This window comes from Palaemon carinicauda, chromosome 5 (assembly GCF_036898095.1).
Source record: "Palaemon carinicauda isolate YSFRI2023 chromosome 5, ASM3689809v2, whole genome shotgun sequence".
NCBI classification, from domain to species: Eukaryota; Metazoa; Arthropoda; class Malacostraca; order Decapoda; family Palaemonidae; genus Palaemon; species Palaemon carinicauda.
The window spans coordinates 105,112,693-105,136,652 of NC_090729.1; the positions used below are offsets into that span (position 1 = coordinate 105,112,693).

At 36.8% G+C, this 23,960-nt stretch overlaps 1 protein-coding gene across 1 annotated transcript in view; it reads left to right on the top strand.

Annotated features, from left to right (window-relative positions):
- Positions 1 to 23,960, top strand: part of LOC137641382 (RING finger protein 17-like) — a 1,982,860-nt gene that overhangs the window by 1,376,414 nt on the left and 582,486 nt on the right. The window contains exon 25 of the mRNA XM_068373901.1: positions 6,844 to 7,056. Within this exon, the coding sequence (XP_068230002.1) occupies positions 6,844 to 7,056 (213 nt within the window). The remainder of the gene's footprint in view (positions 1 to 6,843; positions 7,057 to 23,960) is intronic.

Sequence of the window (23,960 nt, forward strand, 5' to 3'; positions counted from 1 at the left end):
ATGATTACGTAACAATTTGGAATGATCGTTAGGAGTGTGAATCAGATCTACTGAGGTACTCTCAATTGTTGGATATCTTTTTATTAGCCAAAAGTTTTCAGTCATTCAGGATCAACTTGTATCTAAGACAAGTTAGAAATGATGAGTTACAGTCCAGGTCTTAATCAAGAAATAATGATTTGAATGTCAAGCGTTATTGATATTATAGTATAATAGTATAGCAATAGCATAGAAATATGGCTCAGAATTGCAGTGGACTTCATGTTATTTTGTTATTTCTGTCTTGGAGCATAATTATTGCGTTCAAAATATATTTGGGGTTACGATAGGAAGATACTCTTCCTTAAGAGAAGCAGTGAGACTTTCGCACTCCGCACGATAGTTATTTAAATCTTAGGACTATATCCGACACACGACTCATAGAATGGGAATTATGATCGCCCAGAAACAATTCCCTTGAACAGTTTATGGCGCAGTTAATAACAAATCCAGAATAAGATCTCTTTAACCACACTAGAATATCCAAATTGATGTCTCTGGGGGTTTGGGGCTATATCAAACCAAAGGCAACAGAGACTAGAAGACTAAGATTTTGTGGTGTGCCCAAGCCATCATTTCTTGTCATTAAGAGCTAGATTGTTTCATTATCTTTCTAGAGGTGTAAATATAATAAAAGAAAAGAAAACTTATGAACATCAGGTGAGTATAGAAATTAATTTTATTGTTAAGATTTAATTTTTAGTACTTTTAATTCAGAGGGAAGTCTCTACCATCCTTTCTGGAATTTTTTGAGACTTGTAAAGTGATACGTATGTGGATGAGCTATCTTGGAACTACTGTCTGTCCTCCCTAGAGAAGCTCATTTTTTTGGACTGCTGGGGATAAGTTTCAATTTCATTTCGACCATCATTTGCAACAAAACACTTAAAAATAGTTACAACTAGTCTGATGGATGGATTACCGTTGTTGTTTGTGTCCATGAGTTTCAGACCTTTACCTCCTTAGCAATGCTTCTCAGGAAGGATGGGGAGCTACTGTGATATGGTTTATCTTGACATGGCAGGGAATTGGATGAAACAAAAAACATCCCTTCACACGATTTTCCTGGAACCTTTGGTAGTGTTCAAGGAGATTTGCTCTCAGGAACCCCTGGTGATGGGAAATGCATTTGGTGTTTATGGACAGCACAACATCTCTTGCCTACATACAAAAGCTAGGAGACCAGATAGATATCCTTAACCCCATGGAAAGTAAATATTTTGGTTGTGGAGGATGTGGCAATTGCTTCCAAATGATTGGTTCCCTCACCCATTAATCTACTAAAAGATTTGAAGTTGGTGGGGAAAACTCAATAGGACCTCCTTCAACAGGAAAATGTAAGGTTTTGCTCCCTAGTCCGACATCCTTATGGCTTGCTGAGTATATTCCATGTTGCAGGATTGGGTTGGCTTGGACTTTTATGTCTTTCCTCTGTTCCTACTAGTTCAAACGGGGCTAAATAAGTTAAAAATATCAATAAACAGTAGGATAACTCTTTTAGCTTCCTATTGGCTGCAAAGTTCCCCAAAAAGGTTGCCTTTCCAGACCAACTGGTATAAAGGCTATGGTATGTGCATTTAGGTTGGTAAAAATCCTCATGAAATTTAGTGACCAAGACCTGTCTAGACTATCGTTAATTTTTTAAATTTCCCTTTTCATGAAAAGAAACAAGTTCAGCTATTAAAAGTTATAGGTCAAATTTTAATTCCTCAACCCTATTGGATTAGATTTATCATCATCAGGTATAATCAAGAATGTTTTCTTGTCTTTCAGTATTAAAAGAAAAGTTGTCATTAGATTAGTTCATTGGGATTTAGATGTGGTCCTATATAATTTAAGAGGTCCAAGTTATGACCGATTGGGCGTAATGCCATTCTAGGATCTTGCAACCAAGAAACTCTCTTCTGGCTGTAGGTTGGGTACAGAATATCAGCATTTTATTACAGGCCCCTAGTGAATTACATTCCTTTGCCAAGAATGTTGGCTTTGCATTTTACCTTTTGCCAAGTTTAATGGCCAAGAATATCAAAACTAAATGTTTACCTAATCCTTTCTGTATTCCCTCATTAGGCTTGGAGAGAGAGAGAGAGAGAGAGAGAGAGAGAGAGAGAGAGAGAGAGAGAGAGAGAGAGAGAGAGAGAGAGAGAGAGAGAGAGGGGGGGGGGGCACACTGACCATATCAACACTTAACTTTATACCAATGCAAGCAGATAGTAATCATTTTTTTTTCTTTTTTTTTACAATAAACAAGGCCAAATTAAATCTAATATCGATATATAACTGTTCATAATGTCTCCTGTAGAAATAATACTAATCATAACATCAATAAACTAAGTATTGTGTAATAAAAAGTTCACCCATATTACTGAAAATTTTGTAGCACGATAACTCGAAACTAACTTTTTTCCACTTCAAATATTTGCTAAGATTCAAAAAATAATTTGATAATTTTCAAACTACACTTGCTAATGCATATATGTTTTGCATTCCTTATGTAATTAAGGTTTTATTTATAAAGTGATAAATAATATCGCTAAAGAGAAATTAATTAAAAATACATGAAATTCAGCGTTTCATCACGACTATTCAAATGTTTATCGATTTATATCTTAATCTGTTTGAGATTTTTAGAAAACTAAATTGTACGTTATTTACTTGATATTTAAGTACAGTATTAACATGCAAAAAAAGGGGTATCTTAAATAAAAAAGAATTAGGACCGCAGTTCACATGTGATGACGGACATACGTACGGAGTGAAGGACGGACAAACTACATGCATATTCAGTTCTTTTGCTCATATAATGTTGGCAATTGTAATATAACTGTACTGTACCCTGAAAATATCTAGTTACTAAGTAAAATAGTTTTTTTATTAATATTTCCGTGTTTGTAGGTGATCCGGGCCATAAGGTGTGCATTATTATTATTATTATTATTATTATTATTATTATTATTATTATTACCACTACTACTACTAGTTAAGCTTCAAAAAGTCTAGGGATTGTTTCCCGGGATTCCGAGATACTGGGATCTCGGGATCTCGTTGCTTTTTTGTCCGGGAAAATTTCCAGGATTTTATTTTTCTTCCAAGGAAATCCCGTCTTCTTTTATAATATGTGTAAACAAAAATAATAATATATCTTCAATGATAAGCAGCTATTGCCGTATAAGTGTACCTATTACCTAACACTATTCTAAACGATTTAGAAGCATTGCCAGCAAAAAGTATTCTTTTGTTTGCAGCAAAACTACTTTTATTTGCTTTTGTGATGAAAATAGTGCTAAAATGTTTTTTTTTTCAAAATCCAAAGTCAACCCAGATCAAAGCCGAAGAGAAATCAGAGGGAGCAATATAAAAACAGTGCATTCTTAAAACAGCCCAAACAAGTCAGGTGATAAGCAGTAACATAACTGAAGAGTTAAAAAATTTCAAGCAACAGGAAGAAAGCAGCAAACCTAACCAAGAGAACAGCTGCATTAGAATCTATACCACCCATATCTGTTGAAGAAGAAAGTTTTTTTCTCTCAATTTTTTCAGCCGGTAGAGCTGTTTATCACAAGACTTATAACTCGTCTAAGTGATAAAATTGTTAATTGTTTGTTGGCTACATCATTATTTCAATGCAAAATACTTTGTATTAATAGGTAGAATCAAAATTTATTACTTTTCTACTATTGCTATATGATATATGAATGCATTATTTTTTCATATATTGCCATAGAGACAAATTTCATGCAAGTTTACTCTTTTCGGAGTCATTTTAAGATAAAGTCATTTTGATTTAAGACTTTTGTTATTTGTGATGAAAATACTTTTTTATTTCTCTCACCAGGTTTATATTTCAAAAGCATGTGACCTTATACAATGATTCCAGTACTTTTTATTTAAGAATTTGCTTACTTGTAATGAACATTATAGGTAATTTTTCTTTCACCAGGTTTATATTGAATTACAAAAGTAGGTAGTAGGTTGGTCATGGGCGTCTTTTGAATGGCCAGACAGTACATTGGATCCTTCTCTCTGGGTTTGGTTCATTTTCCCTTTGCCTACACACACACACACACACACACTCACACACACACTGAATAGTGTGGCCTTATTCATTATATATTCTCCCCGGTCCTCATACACCTGACAACACTGAGTTCACCAAACAATTCTTCTTCACTCAAGGGGTTAGGACACTGTAATTGTTCAGCAGCCACTTTCTTGTTGGTAAGGGTAGAAGAGACTCTTTAGCTATGGTAAGCAGCCATCCTAGGAGAAGGACACTCCCAAAATCAAACTATTGTTCTCTTGTCTTTGGTAGTGCCATAACCTGTGTACCATGGTCTTCCACTATCTTGAGTTAGAGTTCTCTTGCTTAAGGGTACACTCTGGCACATTATTCTATCTAATTTCTCTTACTCTTGTTTTGTTGAAGTGTTTTATAGTTTATATGGGAGATATTTATTTTAATGTTGTTACTCTTCTTTTAATATTTTAATTTTTCTTTATTTCATTTCCTCACAGGGCTATTTTCCCTGTTGGAGCCCCTGGCCTTATAACATCCTTCTTTTCCAACTAGGGTTGTAGCTTAGCAAGTAATAATGATAATAGTAATGTGATCATTTAAGATATTTTCATACAGTTTATAAAAGTATGTGCCACTTCATGTTCTTCCAGGAACAATAAGTGTACAAAAATATGTTTAATCAAGTCTTAATTTTCTGCATGTTAACTTCATTAAACGCTTCTTTTTTGCATTATATATTTTGTCAATACTGTAGAAATAATCAAATAACCACGTGTTATGAGTCTTGCAATAGCTCATTCCTTAAATACAAAAACAGTTTTTTCATAAAGTCCCGGGATTTTCCCGAGATCCGGGGTAAACAACCTTTTACCGAAATCCCCGGATAGTGGAAAGTGTCTCAAATGACAATCCCAACTGTAGTCGGAAAAGCAAGCTGCTATAAGCCCCAGGGCTCCAACATGGAAAAATAGCCCAGTGAGGATAGGAAATGAAATAAACGATATGAGAACTAATGGACAATTGAAAATAAATATTTTAAAACCAGTAACATCACCAAAACAGATTTTCATATATAAACTATAAAAAGACTTACGTACCTTGTTCAACATAAAAACATTTGCTGCAAGTTTGAACTTTTAAAGTTCTACCAATTCAACTACCCGATTAGGGAGATCATTCCACAACTTGGTCACAGCTGGAATAAAACTTCTAGAATATTGTGTAGTATTGAGCCTCATGATGGAGAAGGCAAGACTAATAGAATTAACGGTATGCCTAGTATTACGTACAGGATAGAACTGTCCGGGAAGATCGGAATAAAAAGTATGATCAGAATCATAGAAATCTTAGGCAACATGCATAACAAACTAATTGAAAGATGATGCAAGAGATTAAATTCTATATTAGGAATAAGAAATTTAATAGACTGTAAGTTCCTGTCTAACAAATTAATATGAGAATCAGCTGCTAAAAACAGACAAGAGAGCAATACTGCAAACAAGGTAGAATGAAAGAATTAAAACACTTCTTCAGAACAGATTGTTCACCGAAAATCTTAAAAGACTTTGCCAGTATGTCAATGTTTTGTTCAATTGAAGAAGACACAGACTTATTGTGCTTCTCAAATAAAATTTGCTGTTGAGAATATCTAAAATTTAAAAGAATCATTCAGAGTTGAAGAAATATCAATGCTGAGATCCCGATGTTTAGTAGCCACTGTCCTGCACCTACTTACAATCATACTTTGAGTTTTGTTAGGATTCAACTTCTTGCCCCATAATTTGCACCATGCACTAATTTTAGCTACATTTCTATTAGGTAGTTTTATATTTTTTACTGGATAGCTTAAGAGTTGCAGTTGAATTTTCTGTCCCTCATGGGACTTGTTTATTATTTTTTTTTCTCACCTTGAAATCATGCTGTATGGAGAAAGATATGGAGGGAGTTACTCTTACTTTCTGTTGAAGTAACGTTACTTTCAATTTGTAAATCCATGGATATTGATTTTTTTTTAATTAACTCTTTCTGGTTAGAGTTCTAGATTTAGGTTAGTTTCTTTAAAGCTCTTTCCCTCACTTTTAACCCCCTTCATTAGTGTGTGGCATTCGGCATAGTGAACCTCAGGAAAAATTAATTGAACTAATTGGAATTGTAATGATAGAATATATTATTCCCCAAGTAATTAGTGATGACAAGAAATTCTTTACGTTCAAATTCCTCTTCCATGGCTGAAGCGTCACCAAGACAATATTGTTTATCATATTGCACCACCGGTGGCATTCCAAACCATAACATACTGCATTAGTAGGAAAGGTAATTGGAGTAATCCCATTGGGGGAAAGTGCCATCAGTGCACTACCTGCAGTGTGCTGTAGGCTTTACTTATGGGTCTTTGCAGCATTTCCCTGGCTTCTAGTTGTACTTGCTTTATATCTTTCTACTTTACCTCTGCTCCTTTCTTCTATTTTGCTGTCTTCCCTCTTCTAACTTTTACCTCATTAGTGTAACTCAGGGTTTTACCCTAATGCAAGTGAGCACTGAATGGCCTCAAAGGCCCTAGCATTGGGCTATATAAATCCAGTGCAATAAATCCAATATAATTCGAGTGAGGTGGCGAGAATTATTTTAATTCATGAACGTTTTGGTGTTAAAAAGTAGAGGTCTTTGGGAGGTTAGTAAGGTTAATCCCAGGTAAATGTCAAAATCATAAGTTTTTTCATCAAAATTTTGTCATTCAAATATCTTTAGGTCTTTGCTTTAACTCTGACGTTTTTTTTTTTTTCAAGGTACACTTCATTGATTGTGGCACAATTCAAACTGTTGAACAAACAGATCTCTTTGAATTACCAGAAGATATGACTGAAACACTGCCATTAAGTCTTTCTGTTAGTTTAGCTGATATTACTCCACCAGGTGGACAAAGGCTATGGCCTGGAGTTACAAAAGATCGTCTTGAAGAACTTCTATCAGTTGAAGAAAAACTTTACATGAAACCTCAGGTAAGTATTACTTGGATATAGTTTTATGTAATGTATAATTTTTGCATATGTAGAATTACTATACAGTATTTTCTATTTTTCCTTTGAAAGACATTTACATATTCTTCAAAAGGAAGCCTATTATATTTAAAATTGTTAGTTTACCAACTTTGCTGAGCTAGTGATGTCATTCTGCTATATGATAAAAATGTGAGTGAAGACAATGGCTGGTATGAAGGGACAAAGCGATATAGTTGTTATACCTCACCAAGGGTCAGTCTTGAGTCCTGTTGGATTTTATCACGGTAATAGAGGAAGTTACAAAAGATTAAAATGAAGCAGACCCTTGGGTGTTCATATTAATAGATGATGCATTGTTTACAGCAAAATCAGTGGAAGAGGTTAGACAGTGGAGTTATTGAAAATCACTGTAAGCATAACGGCCTATGGAGAATGAAAAGGAAACAAAAGAAAAGTACTATCAGTGAGAAAGGTTTAGAGTTAATTTAGTGCCGTGTATTGAGTGTGTAGATGTTTAACAAGAGATACCTATTGTTTTAAAATATACATGGAGAAAGAGGTTTTCGATATATGAAATTTGTTGGATCCAATGAGAGAGGGGGGATGGGGGATGAAGCATGGTGCTCTAGAAAGTCAGGTCTATAAAGAGGTAGAACTTTTCTGCTAATCTGTTACTACTTTTATGCAAAAACTGTTGTAACAGACAGGATGAAGTGAAAATAGATGGTTAGTGTACTGGTAAAATAATTATATCCCATTAGCATACATAGTAAAACCTTATGTTGTATGTATTAAAGAGTTTCAATTTCATGTGTAAATTCATAAAGGGAAAAGCGGACAGTACAAAATGGAAGGACATTAGGCGATGACCAAATGTCTGTTGAATTGCAGGAGACCAGGCGATGACCAAATGTCTGTTGAATTGCAGGAGACCAGGCGATGACCAAATGTCTGTTGAATTGCAGGACACCAGGCCTTTTCTATAGTGTCTTTTAATGCATGCTTCAGATCTGGTTGCAGCCAATGGTAGTACAGACCCTTTTACTGTATGATGAAGTGCTTTATTTAAATTATTATCCGAGATATAGTATTTTTAGGCTTAATTGGTACTAAGGAGGTCATGTTGGAAAAGTACATATAACATTTTTTTTAACAATTTAGTTTCTAAATAAACATATCCTTAAGTGGGTAGTAGGTTGGCCATGGCACCGGCCACCCATTGAGATACTACCTCTAGCGAGTTATTGGGTTCTTTGACTGGCCAGACTGTACTACATTGGATCCCTCTCTCTAGTTACAGCTCATTTTGTATTTGCCTACACATACACCAAATTCTTACCACATTCTCCTCTGTTCTCATACACCTGACAACACTATTACCAAACCATTCTTCTTCGCACGAGGGGCTAACTACTGCACTGTAATTGTTCAGTGGCTACTTTCTTTTTTATAATAGTGGAAGAAACTCTTTATCTATGATAAGCAGCTCCTCTAGGAGAAGGACACTCCAATATCAAACTATTGTTCTCAAGTCTTGGGTAGTGCCATAGCTTCTGTACCATGGCCTTCCATTGTCTCTGATTGGTGTTCTCTTGCTTGGGCGGTACACTCAAGCATGCTGTTCTATCTTTATTTCCTTTCCTCTTGTTTTATTTTTTTTTCAAGTTTTAATAGTTTATTTGTGAAGGATCAAATTTAATGTTTTCACTTCTTGAAATATTTTATTTGGAGTTTTTTATTCTTCTCTTGTAGTTTATTTATTTCCTAGCATCCTTTCCCCACTTGGCTATTTTTTACCTGTTAGACCCCTCGTGCCTATAGCATCTTGCTTTTCCAACTAGGGATATTGCCTAGCTTGTAATAAAGATAATATTGTAACTTTGAAAGTTTTATAGGTGTTTGTAGTCCCATTAGCCCTTGGTCAAGAATTAACTCTGATAAAAGTCCTTCATCCTGATATTATATCTCTCATGAAAAGGTGTAACTGAATCATGATAGTAGAGAATCTTTCAATGAATCTTTAATAATTTCCCCTATGCTCTATATTTCAATCACAAGAAAATGTAAAAGTATAAGTTTTTGTTACTTAATTTCGACTAGCCTATAAGTCAAGTTCTATCCACCACCAGGTGTGTAGTATTGTTGACAATAATTCAAGTCTGATGTTTCATGTGGCATACATGGTAAACATCTAGTTGACACAGACTTTTTTGGATCAAGATTTCTTAAAATTTCTTTCTTACACCATGTCACAGATTAAGGGCATAGAAGAATCTTTTCAGGTGGGGGGCTAAAGTTTGAAATGGGACTGGCGTGGAGGGGGGGGGAGAGATCTGTTGGCATCCCCCATAGAAAAATTTACGAGGAAACACTCTTAGATGCCATTTCCTGGTATCTTAGTATATTGTAGCAACAACAGAATCATATTATTTGGACTATTTGTATGAGACCAATTACCATTTGTACACAATGACTAACGTAAAATACCGTTAGACCTCCTTGATAAATTTACCAAAATCATGCTAACAATGTTAGTTCTTTGCCATAAACTCATTCCAATATCAATTAAGTTTGGATTATCAGTTTTCTAATCCTACTATGTTTTGCTTACGATATGTTATTCAGTTTTTTTTATCTTTTACATTTTAATAGTTTTTATATCTTTAACTTCTTCTAATTTTTAGTTTACAGAAGACAATTATATTATGTTTTAATTGATTAATGTTATTTGTCTTTTGTTTTAAACTATGGTGAAAAGGTATGAAGATGAAGCCTTTCAGTGAAATTTTCCATAGACTTGATGATACTGCATTGGTCATAAAGGATAATTTTTTTTTCAAAAAATGGCTTTCTATTAGCAAAACTTTTATATATATATATATATATATATATATATATATATATATATATATATATATATATATAAAAGTTTTGCTAATAGGGAAGCAATGTGGAATGTGATGAGGTTATATGGAGTTGGTGGAAGTTTGTTGCAAGCAGTGAAAAGTTTCCACAAAGGTAGTAAAGCATGTGTTAGAATAGGAAATGAAGTGAGCGATTGGTTTCCGGTGAGAGTGGGGCTGAGACAGGGATGTGTGATGTCGCCGTGGTTGTCTAACTTGTATGTTGATGGAGTGGTGAGAGAGGTGAATGCTCGAGTGCTTGGACGAGGATTAAAACTGGTAGACGAGAATGATCATGAATGGGAGGTAAATCAGTTGTTGTTTGCGGATGATACTGTACTGGTAGCAGACACAGAAGAGAAGCTTGACCGACTAGTGACAGAATTTGGAAGGGTGTGTGAGAGAAGAAAGTTGAGAGTTAATGTGGGTAAGAGTAAGGTTATGAGATGTACGAGAAGGGAAGGTGGTGCAAGGTTGAATGTCATGTTGAATGGAGAGTTACTTGAGGAGGTGGATCAGTTTAAGTACTTGGGGTCTGTTGTTGCAGCAAATGGTGGAGTGGGAGCAGATGTACGTCAGAGAGTGAATGAAGGTTGCAAAGTGTTGGGGGCAGTTAAGGGAGTAGTAAAAAATAGAGGGTTGGGCATGAATGTAAAGAGAGTTCTATATGAGAAAGTGATTGTACCAACTGTGATGTATGGATCGGAGTTGTGGGGAATGAAAGTGATGGAGAGACAGAAATTGAATGTGTTTGAGATGAAGTGTCTGAGGAGTATGGCTGGTGTATCTCGAGTAGATAGGGTCAGGAACGAGGTGGTGAGGGTGAGAACGGGTGTAAGAAATGAGTTAGCGGCTAGAGTGGATATGAATGTGTTGAGGTGGTTTGGCCATGTTGAGAGAATGGAGAATGGCTGTGTGCTAAAGAAGGTGATGAATGCAAGAGTTGATGGGAGAAGTACAAGAGGAAGGCCAAGGTTTGGGTGGATGGATGGTGTGAAGAAAGCTCTGGGTGATAGGAGGATAGATGTGAGAGAGGCAAGAGAGCGTGCTAGAAATAGGAATGAATGGCGAGCGATTGTGACGCAGTTCCGGGAGGGCCTGCTGCTTCCTCCGGTGCCTTAGATGACCGCGGAGGTAGCAGCAGTAGGGGACTCAGCAGTATGAAGCTTCATCTGTGGTGGAAATGTGGGAGGTTGGGCTGTGGCACCCTAGCAGTACCAGCTGAACTCGGCTGAGTCCCTGGTTAGGCTGGAGGAACATAGAGAGTAGAGGTCCCCTTTTTTGTTTTGTTCTTGTTGATGTCGGCTACCCCCCAAAATTGGGGGAAGTGCCTTTGGTATATGTATGTATGTATATATATATATATATATATATATATATATATATATATATATATATATATATATATATATATATATATATATATATATATATATATATACATATATATGTGTGTGTGTGTAGAGAGAGAGAGAGAGAGAGAGAGAGAGAGAGAGAGAGAGAGAGAGAGAGAGAGAGAGAGAGAGAGAGAGAGAGAGAGAGAGAGAGAGAGAAAATGCACACACACACACACACACATATATATATATATATATATATATATATATATATATATATATATATATATATATATATATATATATATATATATATATATATATATATATATATATCTGAACCTCGCAACATACAATGTTGCTGTGTTACTAGAAGAGCTGAAATAAATGAATTGGGAGATGATAGGATTGAATGACATGAGAAAAACTGGGAACGCTTATATGGAGTTTGAAGAGGGTCATATCTTTTGCTTCAGAGGACATGAAAGGAATGAAGAAAGAGAAAGGGTGTTCTTCGTGAAAGTTGTGGAGGTAGCTTAGAAAGATCTAATGATAATAATTATACTTTATTTCCAATACAGTATATACATTGGATGTTATACATTACGAATAAAGCAACAGATAGTGATTACTGATATTTATATATTTCGTTGTTTTTACATTATAAGTCAACATTTACATGAGTGATGATTTTATAGAACGGATTTTGAGCGAAGCGAAAAATCTATTTTTGGGTGAGATGGCCATGATGTCCTGATGGAAGGTTCCTTTAATAGCTTCCTGAGGGTATATATGACTACAGTAGATATTCCCAGAGAATTAAACTATAGGTTTCACAGAATTCTAACTTCTGGCGCGAGTACCCGTAAGGTTTCCCTTTTGGATATCGTATATCAACAGGGGATGTAAGCTTGACACACCACATGGCTATCTGCACCCCACATAGCATTTACGCTTCAAGGGGGAAGGTGTGGCAAGTTATAGGAGGGGCCGTTGCAAAGTTCTCTTCCTGTGTTACTGTTACGGTACCGAGCGACGTAAACAAACGGCAGCCATAGCTGTCCGCCATCTTGACAAACGTCACATCCGCCCGCGTCGTTCCTTCTAGCGTTTCTGTCAGCCTCCATGATGCAATTAAGAAAGGGAGGGGCCTGACAGGCCAGAATAGAGAAAATAGGGCTGGTCCATCAGGACGTCATGGCCATCTCACCCAAAAATAGATTTTCCGCTTTGCACAAAATCCGTTTTTTGGGCTCAAGCCATGACGTCCTGATGGAAGTGTACCAGAGAATTGGTGTATCGTGGATTTCCCCCCGTTTCGGTAGTGCCTTCTACTTCAAACAATATTTCTTTGGTCTGATGACCTTAGAGACCGTGACATCACCGTTGCATGTCACTACCAGTGGCATAAACTATGACCTGGCTTCCTGTCCCCCTGGCAGGGAAGTCCTGTGTAGACGATAGGAACATCTCGAAGTACCCTGATGATGATAAAATCACCTGTAGACGAGGATCTTGCCGATCTCGATGGACAGATCAGGAAAGTTAAGTACTTGTGTGGGAACAAATATTTCACTTTCATTGGTGAGCAAATCTCAGACAGGAGCAATATTACAACATGAAATATAATAAAGGTTAAATAGGGGCATTAAAACTCTGTAACAGTAGTTTATTTCGTATGGTAGGGCAAAATAAGACGCATATGGTAGCGAAATTTCTATTTTATCCAAGAAAACATTCGCGATATTATGAAAGAAGGTAAACAATTTACAGTAAAATTGTTGATTGACAAACATAGACTAGGGACTATAAAAGACAATGGTGTGGAATCCGAAAAGGAAGAACTTGCCGTTACACACATGAGTTCCAGGGGAACTTAAGTCTTTGAAAGTCACAACACACTTCAGGTCCAAAAACATGTGTCCCACATGTTGAAGTCTATGTTACGTCACCTTATGGAAGAACAGTCACTCGTGACACCAAGTGTCACCTGAAATCAGTATGTATCTATCGCACTAGGTTCAACACAGGCACCCGTTGAGTTAAGAGTCCCGAAATAACTCGCTGTTCTACGCAGCACTAAGCGGCAGGTTTTAACACATTACCTGCAGCTACCACGAATCTCTTCACCTCTTGCACCTGCTTTGCATAGTGTTTGAAAAAGACACTTGAGGATTTCTAGCCTGAGAGGATCGAAGACTTTTCGAAATCCATTCCTTGGAAGAAATTTAGGGAAGAGGCGACTTTCCTAGGATCATGACCTGCGGGTGTACTGTCAGGATCCGCTCTGCGAATAAAGTAGGTGGTCTTCGCCCTTAATTGTTTAAGTGACAAATCACTGCCCGATGTTTCTCCTTTTAAAGAGTTGTCCTCCGCCAAAGTCTGAAGTTCTTCGAAGATAGACCTTAAGACTCTCCATTGGGCATAGAGAGACATCTTCCTTCAGAGGGCAGATTCTCTAGGGTCCCCGTCTCTTGGTGGGGAGTTCATTCTTGCGAGAAACGTAGGGTCAGGGAAGAGGGTAAGTTCCCCTGTATCGGCAAACTGTATCTGGCCCTCTTTTCTAGATAAGGCCACTATTTCACTGACTCGAGCTCCCAATGCGAGAGCAAAAAGGAAGATTACTTTTTGAGTCAAGTCTTTCAGAGGGCAAGAGTCGTTGTCCCGGCTAGAGGCAAAGTGGAGCACCTTATCCAGAGACCAGGAGATGGGTCTCGGAGGTGGTGCCGGACGTAGTCTAGCACATGCTTTCGAAAGTTTGTTAAAGATTTCGTTGGACAGATCTATGTGGAAGGCGTACAGCAGTGGTCTTGTCAAGGCCGATCTACAAGTGGAAATCTTATTGGCGGCTAAGCCTTGTCCATGAAGGTGAATGAAGAAGGACATACAAAAATCTATGGAGATCTCCGTAGGATTTTTTGCCTTGACAAAGGAGACCCACTTCTTCCAAGATGACTCATATTGCCTTCTGGTAGACTTTTTCTTGTATTCCTCTAGGAAGTCTAGACTTTTCTTCGAGATTCCAAACCTTATCTTCAAAGCTAGGGAGAGAAAATCATGAGATGAAGGTCTCAGACTTTCTTTGATGAAGCAAAGACAGTCGACTTCTGCACCTGCTGGGAGAGAACTGGGCCTGGCAGAGGGATCAGCTTGGGCTGTAGCTCCAGGACTAGGGGAAACCAGTTGCTCCGGGGCCACTTGGGAGTCACTAGGGCTGCTGTTCCCTTGAAGGTTCTCAGTTTGGCGAGGATTTTCAGTAGAAGGTTGGGTGGAGGGAACAGGTAAATCTTGGACCATCTGTTCCAGTCCATGAGGAAGCTTCCAGCCATCTGGGTAAATACCAGTTACTATTGAGGTACTGACTATTATTGTTAAATAAAAGGCTATTACAGGTAAGGCATCTTGAATGAAACGAAGTGCTATTCCATCTGATCCTACTGAATTTGTGTCATTTAAATTTTTTATTGTGAGAATAACTGAATTATCATCAACTGGTTGGGGTCTAAAAATGCTAATCACATTTTCAGTTGATTCGTTATTTACCAGTATCTAGTCTCTATCATCATCATGAAAGTTCTCTTGTGATTTCTCCCGAGTCTTTTTACCAACGGTCGAAAAGTATTCATTAAATTCCTCGGCATTTTCTATTTTATTGTCACACTTTAATTTGTGGTTATTGACATTCGGGTTTTGAATCATTTCATCAACAAAATTCCATTTATTTCATATATTTGCTTGATAATTACTGAATTGGTTTTTAGAGTGTTTCTCGTTTTATTTATCTTAACTAGTAACTGAGTACGTTTCTTTTCGTCTTTATACTGATTTAATGTTTCGTTCATTCTATCCAACTTGTACATATTTTGAAGGGCATCTCTAACTCACATTGCTTCTTTAACATCGCTACTTATCCAGGGAGCCGGGGGCAGGTAATTTTTCTAGTTACACATGGGGCACATTCATTTAGACCATCAATGAAAGTTCTGCTGAAAATGTCCTCTTGGGTATTAACACTGTTTCTATTATGAGGTTAAAGACGGGACTCCTATTCAGTAAGTTGTCACGAAAATTCTTTGGATCATAATTTACCAAATTACAGTATGTTTTTACTATTGGGAGTCTTTTTAGTCATCTCATGGTCGGCAATTCAATTAGAAATCACGCCGGCATCTCAAACCATTGAAGTCTGTTTGTAATTACAACGTCTAGTAATGTAGCAGAAGTGTTTGTTATCCTTGTTGGTTCCTTTATTAATTGGTCAAGGTTTAACTGATACAAAATTTTATTTAATCTATTAATGGGAACAAAAAGATCATCATTTCAATCCCCAAGAATAAAAGCAGGCTTCCTACGTAAACATATTTCTCTAAAGGTATCTTTCATATCCTCAAATGAAGAGACAAGTGCTTTTGGATGTCAATATACACATCCTACAATAAATTTCGGCAGCTTTTTTGGTTGTACACCAACCCATATATCTTCTTCTCCTTCTACTGTTCATTACTATTTCTAATTTTTGTTACTTTTAAATAATTTCATACATAAATACAGGATCCCCCACTCTTCCATGATCATAACGATAAATAGTAAAGTCAGATATATGACCAAATTTCTCCTGTAAAGTAGACTCCAACCAGGTGTCACACATAAAGTGTCATTATTTCTATCTTATATTAATCATTCAACTTCATCGATGTGTGACAACAGAGACTGTTTATGTAGATGTTCTATTCCATTGAGCCATTTCTGTGTTCCTAGTATCTACGGAGATTTTCGCGGCGCTTTCTTCTTGGCCATTATCCTATAGTTGGCAGCGACAAAGACGCTGCCTGTGATCAAGTCTGTGGCAGAGGTTACATCGGATTCTGTGGTCGTAGCAACAAGACGATTGATGGTGATTAAATTTGCCACAATTATAGCATCTGGGATGTATGTTGCTTTGATTTTGGTTAGGTTTGTCTCTTCACATTATCATGTCTTTGATTTCTTCAGTAGTTATTATGGTTCTGTTGTCTTCCAAATGGATTTTGTCTTCCATCAAAGTGATATGCATGTACTGAATTTCAAGCATTACCTATAGGCTGATAAGGTTTATTATTGCTTTAATGATTTTCTGGATTTTTAAGCAGCCATTCATTTGATCTTTTAGTATTTTTCCAGTTGTAATGTAAATTGATCACACTGTCGATGTATAGTTTCAAGTAGTCAAATAGCACTATAGGTATCTATTTAAGAAGACTCCCAAGTTATCGTTTCCTTGGTGATAACAGAACTCGTCCATTTCTCCTGTTACCAATTTAAAAGAGAGTTTGCATTTTATGACAGTTTATGGTGTCTTCTAATTAATTTGCTCATAGGGTGGGCAAGATCTGGCATATTTTTATCTCCATATTTTCATTGATGCATTTTAATTCTGTAATGTGAGTGCTTATATTATCCAATATGTTGGATGAAATTTCACAGTCGTAATATATCATGGGTGTATATGTTGGATGAAGTTTCACAGTCTAATATATCATGGGTGCCACATACTAGGATTCATCTCGATGGTGTCCAGTCTAATTTTTCAATTACCCAGCTTGTAATGAGATCAATGTTAGCTCCATAGACTTTTTATGAAGGTATTTTCTCCTAAATCTACCTTACGTATTTCCTGTAGATTCGTGTCGCCTAGAAGAAACATTCCATTTTATACGTTTCTAGGTTTTAACAAATGATTTTCCAGTTTGTCTGTTTGTTCCAATATAATCTTCCACAGAGGTCAGACGGTCACTCAATCTATTTGTTACATTTGCTTGCTTTAACATATCATTCAGTTCTATTATTCTGGAGGTCTTTTGATTAAGATTTTCTTTAACTTGCTGTAATTCTTCCCTTAATTTCCACAACTCTTCGCTATCCGCCATCAATGTTTGTGAAACTGACGTTTGTTGTTCCTTTGATGTTTGATCATTCTCTTTATGGTAATTCAGAATTAGAGTAATTTACCCGTCTTTAGAAACCCAAACATTATATAGCATCAATGAAAGAGTTGCAGGATTAATTATGAAATTAAATAAAGTATACACCAAAAACATCAAGTACAGAGGAAGAAAGAGAAACATTTGATTAAGACCTGGAGATATCTTTGAAAAAAAAAACGAAAACAAATTTTTGGGTGTGATTTCTATGTAAGAAATGACAGAGGAGACATCCTTCTAGAATTTGGGAAAAAAAATAAAAATCATTAACATTCCTTTCATAAAAAATTAATAGAAAATGGATGTGGAGAACCCCAAATGTAGAAATGAAAAGTGAAATAAATTTCATTCTCAGTGAAAAAGTTATTTTAGTTAGAGAGGTAGCAGTGTTAATTGAGTTGAATTAAAGTGGCCATAGAATTGTGAGAAGTAAAATTTGGCCAGATCTAAGAAAAGAAGGCTGATTTTAAGTAAGAAAAAATAAACACTCCTGTAATAAGAGAAAAATATGAGGAGTTTAGTTTAACATTACATAATAGGTACTCCTAGCTACATGACACAATGGAAGTAGATAAAGAAGAAATTGATAATAATTTAACAACAATTTGTTTTGAAATCGGCACAAGAGTTTGGTGGAAATTTTTCTAAATAAGATAAAGGAAAACTATCAAAAAACACGAAAATCTAATTAAGGAAAGATTGGAAATGAGGGCAAAATCCAAGCAAGATGAAATATAAATAGCAAAAAATATAAACAAACTAAAAGCGTAATAGATTCTCGAACACAGTCATATCAAAATAGAGAAAACTCTACAGAAAAGCAAATGATCATCAAATTGACCGGAGCACCAACAGATATTTGCTTTAAATGAAATATTATCCACAATAGAGATGGAATAATAAAAATGGCAGAGGATTTGTATACAATAGTGATATAAGAAATATCTTCATTATAGAAATAATGAAACACCTTAGCCGGTACCGAAAGTAACAGTAGAAGGAAAAAAAATTAAAAGGTATGAAAAGAGGAAAGCAGATGGCGGAGATTTTATGGTAGCAAATCTCACAGAACTGTACACAAAACCTTCAGCTTAGAAATAAAAATATTGTAAAAAAGAGAAAAAAAAGACCTAAAAAAATTACCACCCAATAAGTTTACTCTCATTAATATATTAAATATTTACAAAGATCATATTAGGCAAAGTGGAAAGAAAGCTAGACTTTAATCAGTTAAGAGAACAGGCAGGTATTAGAAGCGGATATTAAACAACTGACCAGATTCATATAATTTACCAGCTATTAAAAAAATGATTTTGACAAACGATTATGAATGGCATTTAAAGTCTAAGAGAAAGCTTTTGGCATTTAAAGACTATATGAAAGCTTTTGACAATTAAAGAGTATGAGAAAACTTTTTACATCTAAAGATTATGAAAAAGCTTTTGATTCTGCCAAACTTTAGTAATAATGAAAGCCCCTTCAAAGATAAGGTATAGATGATACATATGTTACAACATTTGAAAATATCTATACTGGTGGTATAGCAATCCTAAAACTACATAAATTTAGTGAAAAAATTCCAACTGACAAAAGGAGTTAGACAAGGGGACTCCATCTCGTCTAAATTATATACAACATTCCTAGAAGCACTTTTAAACAATTTATATTGGGAAAAAATAGGAATTAACAATAATGGGAAATACATTAACATCTTAAGATTTGCAGATGACGTGGTTCTATTTAGTGAATCATGGAAGGAATTGCAAAATAGATTTTGACATAGGAAAAATATATTTTTGGGCGAGATAGCCATGTCATCCTGAAAGAAGTTCCTCAAAGGCAGCTTTCTACTTGGGATATTTCTGCGAGTGATATACCAGAGAATTTTACCTAAGAAGTATCACGGTTCTATCCCCTGGGGCAAATTTCCTTAGAGATATCGATTATGAAACAGGGACGGGTTAAAACAAGCCATGGCTATCCTCCCATAATAGAGTTAACCTTATCTCGATGGATATGGTATAGGACTGGATACGTGGGCGAGAGACACGTTACAACTACGATCCTATTGCTATGAAAACATGTTAATGGTTCGCCATTCGAGTAGCAGCCAATGAATGAGAATTGGAAGGGGCTGAAAAGTAACGGGCAGGTCCATCAGGACATGTTTATCTCGCCTAATTATAGATTTTTTTCTGTCAAAATTGGTTTTTGGGCTCGAGCCATGTCATCCTGATGGAAGTGTACCAGCGAATTAACATTCTCGGTTGTGGGGAGAAAGAGTTTTTAACCCATTTGAGTTCTCAGTACTCCCACTAATTATATAAAGGCAAAGGTCTTATATAAATAGTGTCAGAATAGGTATTTCCACACCTCTACACAGCAGTTAAGACAATAATCCCTGGCTATGAAAAATTTAAGCGAGTTTTTGTAAATTGCCTAGCAACAAAAAAATTATATGCACAGTCAAACTCACTGTGAATAAAATCTTTGTTCAAAGTGATCTATCAGACCAATGTCAGTGAAAAAAACAAAGGTTAAAAATTGGAGGTACACTTTTTTTTATTTGGTTACAGTAGGTCCATAAAATTTAAACGCAAAAACAGTTATAATCTCTTATTATTTCCAAAAATTCATAAATGCTACAATAATTGGTGCAACAGTATGTAAATTGAATATGTGTAGAAAACCGAAGTTTTTTTAAAACCCTAGAATTATGTAATAGAATAACATAATATTAACATTTCATATAATAAGAGGAGAATATCATGGTTGAATCTTCAGCTGCTGATTCTCATCTTAATTGGTTGGACAGGAACGTACAGTATATTAAATTTCTTATTCCTGATCTAGATACAGTATTAATCTCTAACACTGTCGTTCAATTAGTTCATTATGTATGTTGCATAAGAGTTTTTATAGGTCTGATCATCCTTTGCATTCAGATAGTCCCTGACAGTTTCATCTTGTTTGTAATACTAGGCATGCAGTTAATTCTAATAGTCAGGCCTTCTCCATCATGAGGCTCAATACTACACAGTACTCAATAAGTTTTATTCCAGCTGTGACCAAGTTGTGGAATGATCTTCCTAATCTGGTAGTTGAATCAGTAGAACTTCAAAAGCTCAAACTTGCAGCAAATGTTTTTATGTTGAACAGGCTGACATAAGTCTTTTTATAGTTTATATATGAAATATCAGTTTTAATGTAAATATATAAAAAATATTTTAATGTAATTGTTCATTACTTACATTGTTTACTTATTTCCGATTTTAATTTAATTGTTCATTACTTATATCGTTTACTTATTTCCTTATTTCATTTCCTTTCTGGGCAATTTTTCCCTGTTGGAACCCTTGGGCTTATAGCATCTTGCTTTTCTAACTGGCTACTAAATATATATATATATATATATATATATATATATATATATATATATATATATATATATATATACATATATATATATATATATATATATATATATATATATATATATATATATATATATATATATATATATATATATATATATATATATACATAGATAGATAAATAGATAGATAGATAGATAGATAGATAATAATATATTATATATATATATATATATATATATATTATATCTATCTGTATATATATATATATATATATATATATATATATATATATATATTATATATAAATATATATATATATATATATATATATATATATATATATATATATATATATATATATATATATATATATATATATATTTGGGCTCAGGCCATGTCGTCCTGATGGAAGTTCCTTCTTAGCTTCCTAGGTTATATTTAACTACAGTGATATATCCCAGAGAATTTTACTAAAGGTATCCAGAATTCTAACTCCTGGCGCGAGTATCCTTTGTATTGTCTTTAGGGATATCACATAAGATCAGAGGACGTATTCTTGACACGCCACATAGCTATCTACACCCCTAATAGCGTTTACGCTTCGATAGGGGAAAGTGGCAAGAATTGTAGGAGGGCCGTTATTAAGGCAACGCTCCTACTCGTACTGTTGTTGAGTGCCAGTACGACGCCGTGTGGCGCTATCTTACCATTCTTTCTTATGTAGCTTACCTAACTTGGTGTTATTCCTTGTGCCTCTCGCTATTTTGGATTGTTCTTATCGCTATGATGCCTTCACCAGCCTCATCTGCCTCTGGAAAGTTGAGTACTATGTTTAATTTGTATAAATGTAATCTCTGGCCAGTTTTATCCTCGAATTAGTTCGTAATTAACGTAACAAGAGCTGTTGTCTAGCCGGATGGCGTCTTGGACGCACTTGTTCTTTTGCATGTGCATTTTGTTAGCCAGAACGACATTCCCGGCATATTTCGCTTTAATAAATTTATCTATTTAGCAATTTAGCTAGGAATTCTTTATATTATGCGGTTTGTTTTGTGGAATAGCAATTTATTTACCGAGCCCCACGAGTGCTAGGCTTCCTAGCCTAGGCACCCACACACTTCATGCATGATATAACCTTCCTGGTAAAGTTTTATTAAAGCTCAGGCAATATTTTATGCATTTAAGAAATTACTGAATAAGTTTTCCTCTTCCAAGATAGTATACGAGAGAGTTTTGGTGACCGATTCTCACCGCGCCTAGGCTACTAGCCTAGGGGCTTTAGTATACTTTCATACATGTCCTCAATTGCCCTTGTATTGTCTTAGTGGAAACTGACACCTCTTATGCCTTTTAAGTCGATACCTATCTCCCTGTGAGATTTAATAGCAATTCCTCTTCCTTCGGACTAGCCTAGGCTAACCCTAGTCAGCTTTGCCATGAATTTTATTCAGGTAAATCCAGTCTAGGGTGTTTCCGTTCCTTTCCCTCAACCGCAGAGGTCGGCTTTAAGTTTAGGACGGGACATCAGAGTATTTGTCTGTGATCGGTGGCCGTCTGGCTTGGAGAATTGAATTCCTAAGTCAGGTTAGGGTACCAATGCAGGAGGCTAGACCTCCCTAGGCCCCACATGAAGGCATTATATGAGAATGCCTCCTCCCTGTGGCCTAGCAGACAGTCCTGTGCCGGCAGATCCTAAAGCCGAAGAATTTAATTCTTCCCTTGCTTAAGGTCTCCGACACTAGATTCTGTTCCTATCCACTGAGACAGTGTCCTGGGTGCCACCATCTCACCCTATCAATCTAACCCAGTCTAGGGAATTGAATTCCCTGGTCCCTAAGGTTGTCTTTACTCTGGATCAGAATCTTTTAGGTTAGGTAGGACCTACCAGGTACTACCTCACCTACAGGACCCTTACCCCTCCCCTGCTGTCCTTTGGTGTTGTCCTAGCCTTCACATATCTTGGCCATCATTCTACAATCGACCCTGCGGGTAGATTGTTGGATTGGCTCGGGTTCCCTGTCGGTCGTCGACTGAGTCGGCTGCTGGCAGAGGTTCCCCTTACCTATTGAGTGTTCTTCAGTCCTCCCTTGGACTGCCTTCCATACCCCCACCAGCTGGTTGGATGGAAGCCCGAATATAATTCCCCCTTCCATATGAACCCTCATTCTGGATGGCAGTCTGCAAGGCTGAGCCTTTGCTTCCTCCTCCCATCCATGCTTTCTCTCTCTCTTACCATCTACCCTGGGCCAGCTGCCGCCGTCCTAGACCCGCTGGCAGCCGACACGGACTGCAGTCCGCCGTCAGGTTGCTCTGCCGCCGCTTGCTACGGATTACCGTTGATCGGTGACCCAATGACAGCCGGCACACACCGGCCGGCTGCCGGAAACTATGCTGACTGCCAACAGCCGGTCGACTAATTGTCTGAAGACATATTCTTTCGCCGGCCGCCTACGGGTCCGCCATCTTAGACGAACCCCCTGCGGCCGGCAGCAGAGCGGCGGCCGGCAGCAGAGCGGCTGCCGGCAGCAGAGCGGCTGCCGGCAGCAGAGCAGCTGCCGGCAGCAGAGCGGCGGCCGGCAGCAGAGCGGCGGCCAGCAGCAGAGCGGCTGCCGGCAGCAGAGCAGCTGCCGGCAGTAGAGTGGCTGCCGGCGGCTTGCTGCCCATTACCTCCTGAAGGCAGTGTACCTTCAAAAAGCCCAGGGTAATGCTGGCGTATGCCGGCAGGCACTACAGTATTGGCCGTGGAGTGGTCAGTAGTCACTGCAATATTGATTATCCCGCACTAGATATACCACTGTGCGGTCTGTGCTGTAGCCCATACATATTTCCAACCTACAAGGTGCTTCATGGGCAACGTATTGTAAGACCACCAAACCAAGAGAGCGATTCTTTCTTGTTAAGAAAGCAAATAATTATCACTTTATTCAATCACCAATATTGAACTTTCGAAGACGGTGTTAAGTTACACCTTATATCCAAAGGATAAGTTGTCTTCTTCTAATAATTCTACTTCGAATATAGAGTTCAATATTGAAGGAGGTCATAGCAATTGGCTGGACAGGAAACACATGTGGGTGTCTTTCCTCTTTCCCTTCTAGCTTACCTATCCTAAGCTAAAATATACATAGCATTGTATGATGAAATTATGAGATATTTCACCGAATACTCATCCACCTTTCCTTTCTTTACAGGAGGAGCATCCCGAGTGCGGGAACCATTTCTGCAAGGTCCGCAGCAAGAGCTTCTGCGGCCACGACATGTGCAGAACCCACGCTCGCTGCGCGACAACGAAGGGCTCTCTTAAGTATTGGGATCCCCAGGTATGTG